The sequence below is a fragment of the Emys orbicularis genome, chromosome 2 (assembly GCF_028017835.1).
Source record: "Emys orbicularis isolate rEmyOrb1 chromosome 2, rEmyOrb1.hap1, whole genome shotgun sequence".
In the NCBI taxonomy this organism is placed as follows: Eukaryota; Metazoa; Chordata; order Testudines; family Emydidae; genus Emys; species Emys orbicularis.
Genome location: NC_088684.1, coordinates 71,856,647 through 71,866,364, shown reverse-complemented (window position 1 = coordinate 71,866,364; position 9,718 = coordinate 71,856,647). Strand labels below are relative to the sequence as shown.

The 9,718-nt window shown below is 39.2% G+C and overlaps 1 protein-coding gene across 2 annotated transcripts in view; it reads right to left on the bottom strand.

Annotated features, from left to right (window-relative positions):
- Window positions 1–5,329: 5,329 nt before the first annotated feature.
- The window catches only part of PCMTD1 (protein-L-isoaspartate (D-aspartate) O-methyltransferase domain containing 1), an 89,744-nt gene continuing 85,355 nt past the window's right edge, over window positions 5,330–9,718 (bottom strand). For both annotated transcript variants that reach the window (XM_065398629.1, XM_065398630.1), the window contains one exon: window positions 5,330–8,043. In XM_065398629.1, the coding sequence (XP_065254701.1) occupies window positions 7,673–8,043 (371 nt within the window). In that variant the 3' untranslated portion in view covers window positions 5,330–7,672. The remainder of the gene's footprint in view (window positions 8,044–9,718) is intronic.

Sequence of the window (9,718 nt, the reverse complement as noted above, 5' to 3'; positions counted from 1 at the left end):
TTGTTGGGATGACGAAATTCCATAACGAATGCCTTATTTTTCAGCATGCAAGCCCATGGTCTGTATCACAGTCTGCACTGTGAAAACTGTGAGTATGGAGACCATCCTGTAGGTATTTTCTGTGGGTGACTATTAAATGCCAGTGTCCAGATCCACGTGACATAATGACAGTGACCACCTCGAAAGTAGGTGTTGGTAATGCACAGTCCTCAGTGGATGCAGAGCACTAGTAGACTTTGCCCACTGTCATTCATTTTTCCTACTTCAAGAGGGCAAGTGTATAGAAGCCACATTTTGTGATCTGAGCTGGCTCTAACTTAGAAGTATGCCAGTGGATAGAGCCACTGTCCTGGTGGTAGCTTACTGATGACGCTGTTGAGTAGATGATAAAAAAGTCCTTCTCTTCAGAGATGGAGGAAAGTGTGGGGGTCTATGTACTGATGTTGGAAAAGTCACCTGTTGAAGATCTTCTTAGTAATATAGTATGTTCTGATGTTGCAACAGGCCATTTGATCATAGGTACTAATGAGTTTTTGACTGCAAAATGATCCCACATTTGTGATTGTCTTATTTGCTTTTTACATGCCAGAAGACAGCGTAATGCATCTCGCGTAGCTAGCATGCGTCAGCTAGTCTGGTTCCAGAGAGAGTGGCTGTATAGATGAAAAACTTCTCCAGCTCTTTGTCAGTAATTGTAATCTTTCTAGGGTCATTGAACTCCTCTAGATTGTTTGCACAGTATCCTCAGATTCCAACATGCAAGTTTGCCTGTAACCCTCTTCATCTCTGAACTTTCAGCGCAAATGTCAATGCAGAAAAATTGGAGTTAGTGCTGGAGTTACTCCTTAGTGGATATTAGTTTTTATTCAAATGGGTATCTGGCATAACTCCCACCACTCAGTGAGTGGAGGGCTCCCTGGTTCAGCTGCAGAGCACCCAGCAGGTTGTACTGGGTTACATGGTACCAGTAGCAGACCTTACATGCCTGACTTAACTCTTAAGTGTTTTAGTGAGCAAGAATTCTAGGTTAGGATTTTTTCTTCAGAGACACCACGTAGTGGGTTCAGACTCTTAAGGTATGTCTACACTGCAGCTGGGAGTGTGCAGCCCAGTGCGGGTAGACACACACTAGCTCTGCTCAAGTTAGCTCACTAAAATAGCAGTATAGCCAAGGGGTAGCACAGGTGCCAGCTCAGGATAGCCACCTGAGTTCAGGGTAGACTGAGCCAGCCCCGTGCTACCCTCTGGCTACACTGTTCTTTTTATCAGAGCTAGAGCATGTCTGCCTACCTGTGCTGGGATGCATGCTCCCTGTTTAGAGACAAAAGCCAAGGGCTAAGATTTTCAAACATGAAGGCCTACAATTTGGCTTCTAAATTCATATTTAGTCCCTTAAATAAGTGGCCTGATTTTCAGAGGTAGTGAGCTCATAGGCAGCTGCCCTTGATAACAAGAGCTGCTGGGTTCTCAGCCCTGTTGAATATTAAGCCACTTATTTAGGGGACTAAATATGAATTTCGGAGCCTAACTTTAGCTTATGTTTGAAAATCTTGGCCTACAAATTCGAAGCTGTCTCTCAAAGAAAATAAAGACGGCAACAGACTGAGGGCAGAGAAAAACAAGGCTAATTTGCATTAAGGGGAAAATAGAAACATTTTGAACTAGAGAGACCACGCTAAGATACCGTCTTAACAATGCAGAAGAGAGTAAAGCCACTTGCCACAAATTACCAGAGGTGGACAACTTAAAGAGACATCTCAGACATACAGGAAAACTAAGGCGGCAAATGGAATCTGGCACCCCCAGGCTGAAGAATAGGTTATGTAAAAGCTGATGTTGGTTTCCAGTCTAGGTGATGAATCTAAGCAAAAATGCTTGTAAATGCATCCCGAGAAGACAATGTGGCTGCTTTTCAAATCCCCTGATTTTAGCAAATCTGAACCAAGCTGACATGGCCTGAATTGAATGAGTCTTGATGTGACCTTTAAGATGCAGGCTGTAGAAGTGAGGGATTCAGCCAGCCAGCCATTTATGGGTTCCTCATGGTAACATATTATCAGAAGAATAAAAGCTAGGTGGACTTTAAGGGCTTTAGTTTGCTCCAGTAAACAGCCTACTGACCTTTTCACATAAGTTTATAGAGAAAAGGCTCGCTGCTGTGGGCACACTGATGTGAGGGAAATGTTAGCATGATTATTGGCTCATTAAAGTGGAATTCTGTAAATGCCTTTGATAGGAATTTAGCATGTGTTCACTCTATCTTATCCTTGCAGGATATAGCAGAAGGTACATCAGACAGTCACAAAAAATTGAAGTCTGCAAGCTTAAATCGTTACACCGGGGGGGGGGGGGGGGAAACTTTCCACAAGAGGGATGTGAGTCCATTCAGAGAGTACCTCAAAGACAGCTTTCATCAACTCCACACACATCTCAAGACAATTGACAGCAGAGAACCTTATCTTTTTTGTATTCATGATAGGCCAAAAGAGGTGGCAAATGAACACTTAGGAAATAAGCTCCAAGTTGCCTGCCTGCCTTAATTAAGTGCCTAAATATGGATTTAGGAATCTCATGTGCACATGGATAGATTTTTAAGTGTTGGAAACCAAGTCCCATTGAAAATATAGCTGCTAAGCATATTTGAAAAACAAAATCAGCCTAAAATGGGTTTAGGCACCAGACTTAGTCTATTGAAAGCGGTAGGCAAGCAGTTCTCTCATTCCCCCCCACCCCACACTGTCCACTTTCCCCCCTTAAAGTTAAGCCCTCCTTGTAGACTTGGATGGATTTGAAACTTGTGCTCAGAAACACTACCTCTATATTTACCCTCTTCCATACACTGAGGAGGATCCTGGGCTGGAACATAAAAAGAGGCCCTGGTTTTGAGTGATTGCCTCTGGCCAGACTGATACAGTCACTGCTAACCCCCAACAAAGTTGAGAATTGTATTTTTCAGCAAGTTAAAGATGATCAAATCTTTATCTCAACTGAGTTTGGTTAGATGCTTTTGTTACCAGAGGTACTAGAGCAAAAACATAACTGAGTTTTCCTCTACACTCTTTCAAAAAGGTGTTCTTCCACAAGGTAGTCATTTTCTTAATGAGGTGGGTGGAAGAGTAGTGGCTTTTTCAGCACACTCATAGATTTCTCTAGAGTCCTCTACTGGAGACGGATCTGAGCCACTACTCCCTGGTTTAGCAAGCACAAGCATGAGACTATGACTATTTGACTGAATGTATCTGCACTGCATTGTTTCCCTTTTCATGCTTGTAAAGTGGAATGGTTGTAGGGTGCTGCCTAGTTCTACGCCTGCAGGGTTTAACAGAGGGAGCATAATCCTGCTCCTCTCCCCCATCCAAATCCTTCCCATTTGTTTATTTTAACAGTTTAGTTAGAATCTGTCTGGATCACTACTCTGCAGTGTAGCCATAGTCATGTCAGTCCCAGGATATTAATATGAGACACAAGGTGGGTGAGGTAATATCTTTTATTGGACCAACTTCTGTTGGTGAGGCAAGCTTTTGAACCATACTGAGTTCTTCTGCAGGTCTGGGATCAGGACTACCTATTAGGATCTCATCTCTCTGGAGGTCAAGACTGCCCTAATGTTTAGAACATCTGTGCGCAGCTGTCCTTGGAGTGAATAGTTACTTTGAGTGGAAATCCCCATTAGGTAAGGGCAATGCAGCCAGAGACAACACGTACATAGCCTCCACCATCCGAGTAGGAGGAAATTTAGAAATCCAAGCCTAAACTGGAAATCAGCAGCAAGCTAGGCCATGGAGACACTAGAGTCACCTATAATCTGGAGACACATAGTATATGTATTTAGTTCACCAAGACCTCAGGCGTTAATGTTCCTGGACAGATGCTAGAGGAACTACCAACTTTTGAGGCCTTTTGTGCACCAAGCTGCCCTACCTTAACAGCATTCACAGCACAGCCCATACCAGCACTTGTTGGCTCTGACAAGTTATTCCTACCAGATCCCCCATGTCTCAGACTGTCTTGGAACATGAAAGGCAGTGTCTAGGAAGTCTCGGACAAGATTCCTCAAGGAAAGAACCAGAAACGTTGTCAAGTTTAGCTTCAAACATAGCAAATTTTTTATACTAATAAAAAATGGAAGTGTCTGGTTCTTGGTTCATTTCCAACATAACTTGATAGGCTAGCTATTCAGATTGTGAATAGGACCAGTAGAAATTTTCAACACAGGTTTTTCATTGAAAAAGCGTGTTTTACTAAAACCTAAATGTTTTGCAAGAAATTATTGTTGAGAAAAATGTTTTCCACAATCAACCCCCACCTCCTCAAAAACTGTTTTAAACTGAAAATGTTTGGTTTCCAGCTGAATAATCAAATATCTTCAGTTAAAAAAAATAAACAATCAGTATTCTTTTAAATGAAAACCAACTCTAATTACGAATGCACCTGTCCCTCACTTTACTTATTCATTTACTGTTCCAAAGCATTTTCTGAACACAGGTACTATCAACCAGTGCTGTTTCCCAATTACAAATCTGACACACATCAGAGGTAGAATCATAGAACTGGAAGGGACCTCAAGAGGTCATCTAGTCCAGTCCCCTGCACTCAAGGCAGGACTAAGTATTATCTAGACCATCCCTGACAGGTATTTGTCTAACCTGCTCTTAAAAATCCCCAGTGATGGAGATTCCACAACCTCCCTAGGCAATTTATTCCAGTCCTTAACCACTCTGACAGTTAGGAAGTTTTTGTACCCCTCGATTCTTGACTGAGAATCTGCAAGAATCCAGAGCCTATATCTGTGTTCCTTTCAAAAGGCATGACTGCTTCCAGGTAGAGCAGATTTAGTTTACTGTTTGAAGTCTAATTTAAAATGGGCATGAAACCCCCTCTTTTGGATATTAGGAATAAATGCCCTTTTTCACAAACTCAATGACTGTCTTTCCCAAGAGGTATTGACTCCCTGCAGGCTGTTTTCCAAATACACAGTTGGACTTGAGTGTAGTCCTGAAAGGAGCAATTTTTATTTGGGAAGGGTAGCAAAGGAATTTTGTATCCCCCACCAGATAAAGTTGAGAATACATGTGTCCTATATCAGAGGGGCCACTCAGGGGTAGGGGGCTCTTACCAAATCTAGTCTTATGTAGTACTTCTAATTCCAAAACTGGTGAAAGGATGCATCATCATTTCTTCCCCATTGTAGTAGTTTTTCCATTTCAATTATATCATTGTTTTCTAATTAAAAAGCTACCAGAGGTCTGAATAGGAATGGACTGAAAATGAAAACAAAACACAAATGAAATCATTTCCATGAAAAAACAAGTTTAAGTAAGCACAAGCCACCAGAAAAAGTTTTTATTGCAATAATGTCCCATTATCAACTTATGTCAAAGACAATTGATTCATTTTGCATTTCTACTTTTTTATTTAATGTAAATGTAAATTCAACAGTGTAAAATAAATCCACATATAAACACAAAAGAAACTTTCAGTGACTCTCAAAAAGTTACATAGTGAATAATCATGACAAATCATCCATTGTCTATTTTACCAAGTATACAAGAGTGAAAAACAATGCAGAAAGTCATTCTTCAAAAGCATCCTGTATAAAGTTCTCAAAGAAAATATGTAAATTATATTTAGTAACTTCAAACTCTTGAACATACGGATGCTGATTCTGGAAATGGGAGAAGACAAAATTCCCAGGCTACCTGGAAAGTATAACATCTTGAATTTCAGATTATTTAAAGTTTAATTCCATCTAAAAACAAAATATTTAATTAAAGATTATATTCAATGGTTCCAATAGCTAAGCCATCACAATTACTCCATTTGTATCATTTTATAGGAAAACATCTAAACTATCTCTTACCTGTGAAAATAATGTCAGGAAATAAAGGCAGTTTTTTTTTTTTAATTTTATTTATTCACGCTGTGAATATGCTGTGGAAAAAACTCCACATGCTGGTACAATAGGCCTTTCATCAAGTTGCCTTTTCAATATTACTAAGACATACTTTTTAAAATGGTAAATGAAGCATGAAATGCACAATCAAAAATCAGTGTCCAATCTGTAGCAGGACTAAATATTATCTCACTGCTAAAGTCTGAAACAATGTTTAATTTTTAAGTGACTATTAGAAAATGGGATTATACACTAGATGTGTAATATCTGGCTATGAAAATAACTGCAATGGTGATGATTTTATCTTATGGTTAAATGGTTGATGGATTTAATAATGAATATTACCACAACAGTAAATATATTGCACAGAAATTTTCTCTAAGAGGAATGTTTTCCAGTAGGTCCAACAGACAGATGTTTCCAATAAAAGTGTCTTTTACTGAATATCATGCCTCGTTCTTAAACTGCATTCTCCCTCCTGGCTATGCTACAATACACTCAAAATATTAAGTGGGCAAAAATGCACAAAGCACTCCATCAGGCCAAAAAGAAAACTGCAAGCAACTTCACCAAAGGGGAAGGAAAAGGTGGAGGGGAAATATTCAAATGAGCACTCTATGGGTCCCGAAGTTTAAACCGCTACTATCAATTTCCAACAGATAGATATAAAAGATTGTGAATATTTATGAGCTAAAAAGAGCTGTGTTCAGAAACAAATGTAGGGCCAGCACAACCCTGCCTTCTCAGAGAAATATTTAGCTGAAATACAAAATCCACTTACTAAAGTGCATCTGCTGAACAAATTCTACTATCACAGCTATCCAAGTAAGCAATACAAGCTAAACTTTATTCATATTCTATTCTATTAAAGTAGTAAATATAAATCATTTAATTCTAAATTACAATCTTTTTTATTACCAAATATTGTGTGTCTATACTGTGAATTTTAGAAAGAAACTAAATAAGTTGTCTTAAAACCCTTGAGAATGAGAAAATGTCTTTATTTATAAATACTGAAAATGTAGTATGGAGTTAAGCAAATAGGGTTGTAGTAAGCATCTTTTTTGCTTTATATTCAACATGATGTTCCCTTAAGGCTCCGAGAGAAATGGTCACTTTTCTCAAGATCTTTTGGCAAAAGATATAAATGCAAAAGTAGCAGGGTCACCTGACATTTCAGAACTTGCATTTTTGTATTTAATTAAAGCCAGCTCATTTAATGTCTGTATACAGTTATTGCACTTATGTATTTCTTGGAATACATTTATATCAACACAGTAATAAGGACTACAACAAAGTCATGGTAAAATAAATGTTTTTAAGGGGTACAATTTCAATATTACATGAGAAATGCCTGTGTGCATGTTTAAAACCTCATGCAGACAACTGTTATTCAAGTCAGAATGCATTTGTTCAACAGCTATTTAGCACATATAAAATTTCACTTACCCTTCTATCAATACAAATCTGTTAAAGATCAAAAAAAGATTTACCATGCCAAGTCTTGATTAATGCTGCATACTGCTTTGGAATATCTTTCTATCCGAGTTAAAACTGTATTTCTCAAAATTTAAAGAAAAATAGATTTTTAAAAAGGGATTCTCTACTACCGAATACAAGTCTTTGTAGCAAAGTTAAGACAGAGAAGTTACAATTTATCACTGTACTTCAGTCTTGTTGAAAGACTAATGATATTTGTCCATCTATTTCTTAATAAATGCTACATTTTCAAGAATAAAGGAGCTATCAGTAGGCATTATTGTTTCTACTTAAAACGAGTTACTTTTCTCTGTAGTATGTCAAGTATGCTTTTAAAGATTCGGGTAGCGGTAGACTCATAATTTTTTCTCGCAATAAATTTCGAGGAGGTTCCTCTGGCTTCAAGGCTTCATTGTGATCTTTATCATCATCATCTTTGTTGTCTTCTTCCATCCTTTCATCCTCTTCACTGTCTAGAGGCTGAGGAATGAGCTGATTGCCTACAAACACATAGGTGTTAATCCTGCGTCTACGGCACCTCCTGCGTTTTCGTTTTGGTGGGGGCTTCTGAGGGATACCCTTGGCTTGCATCTCATCATTTATGAAATTTCTAAGAGTGCGTCTAATGTAGATCCGAGCTAAGTCCTGTAGATTCCTAACAGCACATGGGGCTAAGAGGAAAAAGAAAAATTATGCATGCCATATCAGTGAAATTGTTATTTTCTAAAAGTAAGAAACTGCTACAGAAAGATAAAGTATGATACTGAACAGCAATTTGAAGACTTTCTACGATATGCAAATATAAAAGGCAAAGTATGGCAACCTTTGACAAACCATGTAGCAGATCAGTAACATTATGTGAGCTGAATTTACTTATGGTTTTTGAAGGGTGGAGTGTAACTGGGAGGGTGCATCTCAGCTGATGTGCTCTTCAGACTAGCCAAGTAGAAGTTCACTGAATCACACACACCCAAGGGGAGGAAATATAAGCCCATTCCTCCTGGTTGGGGTGCCACTACATGCCCAGAACAACGGCTCCCTCTCCTGGGATTAGAGTAGGACCAGGTTTCTGATCTGCTGTCCGCATTGCACTAGTTGCCTTTTTAGGGCAGGGAAGGAATTTTTCCATCGCTGCCAGACTGGTTTGGATAGGTGTTTTTTTTCCCTCCCACTTTTCCCACAGCTCCCCAGTGACCCAGTAGGGTGGGTTAGGAAGTAAAGTTCACGTCGTCCAACTTGACAGGCGTCCAGTGCAGGTACCATCTGATAGTGTGCCCACTTCCCTGATGAACCAGAACTGGAAGTGGAGTTATGGGAAGGAGCTCCTGATGTCTTTTCCCTGTATCAGACAACCCCTTTTCCCTCAATCCTTGTACAAGGGGAGGGAAGTGGGGTCCCAGCAATAGCTCTGGGACCAGCTTTGGGGGTTGGGGTGGTATGGGGGAAGAGAAGAGAAGCCTGATGGCAACCCCTTCTGCCCCCCCCCCCTCCGGGCAGAACACATTATGAAAGAAAGTATGATCTACTTGGGCAAGTTATTGCTGGATAGTTCCAGACTGAGTTAAATAAAGTTGAAGCTGAGTGAAACCACATCCCTTGTGGCCTCGTCTTTCTTCATGCATGTCTGGGACAATACAACAGAAATAGACCAGTTTCAGGTATGGAAAAATGATATGGGGAAGAGGCCAAATCGGTTAAAAAAAATTATATATGCTCCCACTACTGGATTTAAAAAAAAATAATCTAGCAGCCAGATACATTTCAGACAAAGCTGCTTCCTCCGATATTTACAGATGCATATGGAGGCTTCAATTGTGTGCTAAAAAATGGAATAGAGAAGAGTAATATTTATGATGTTCTGCCTCTAAAACACTGATTCTAGTACTGGCAACAAGGATTTTAGTCAAATTTCTGGAAATTTCAATGGCAAATCTAAAAAACCCCAACATATTGATTTAAAAGAACAAAACCTCTAAAGATACATTTGTTAAATGACAAGCTTACTGAGCCCTGGTCTCAGGCCATGCTTCACTTATAGCTTTGTAAACAAACTATAAAAGATTTGGAGGTTAAAGAAGATGAACTAGTAGACATTCCTACCACAAATGGGACTGAAAGTTTAAAGAGCCCTTCATAAATCACAGAAGAAATTAAACTATTTGATAAAATGCTGAAATAAAAGTCTGAAAGTAAAGGTCCCAAGAGAAGCATACGAGCCAATGAGCTCTCAGCCTTCCTTCTTCATAAAACTAATAGTATGAAACAACACCTAAAATCAAAATCCTCTCATCCCAAATACACATAAAATCAGACATTTTATTATTTCCACTACTACATACACAGATG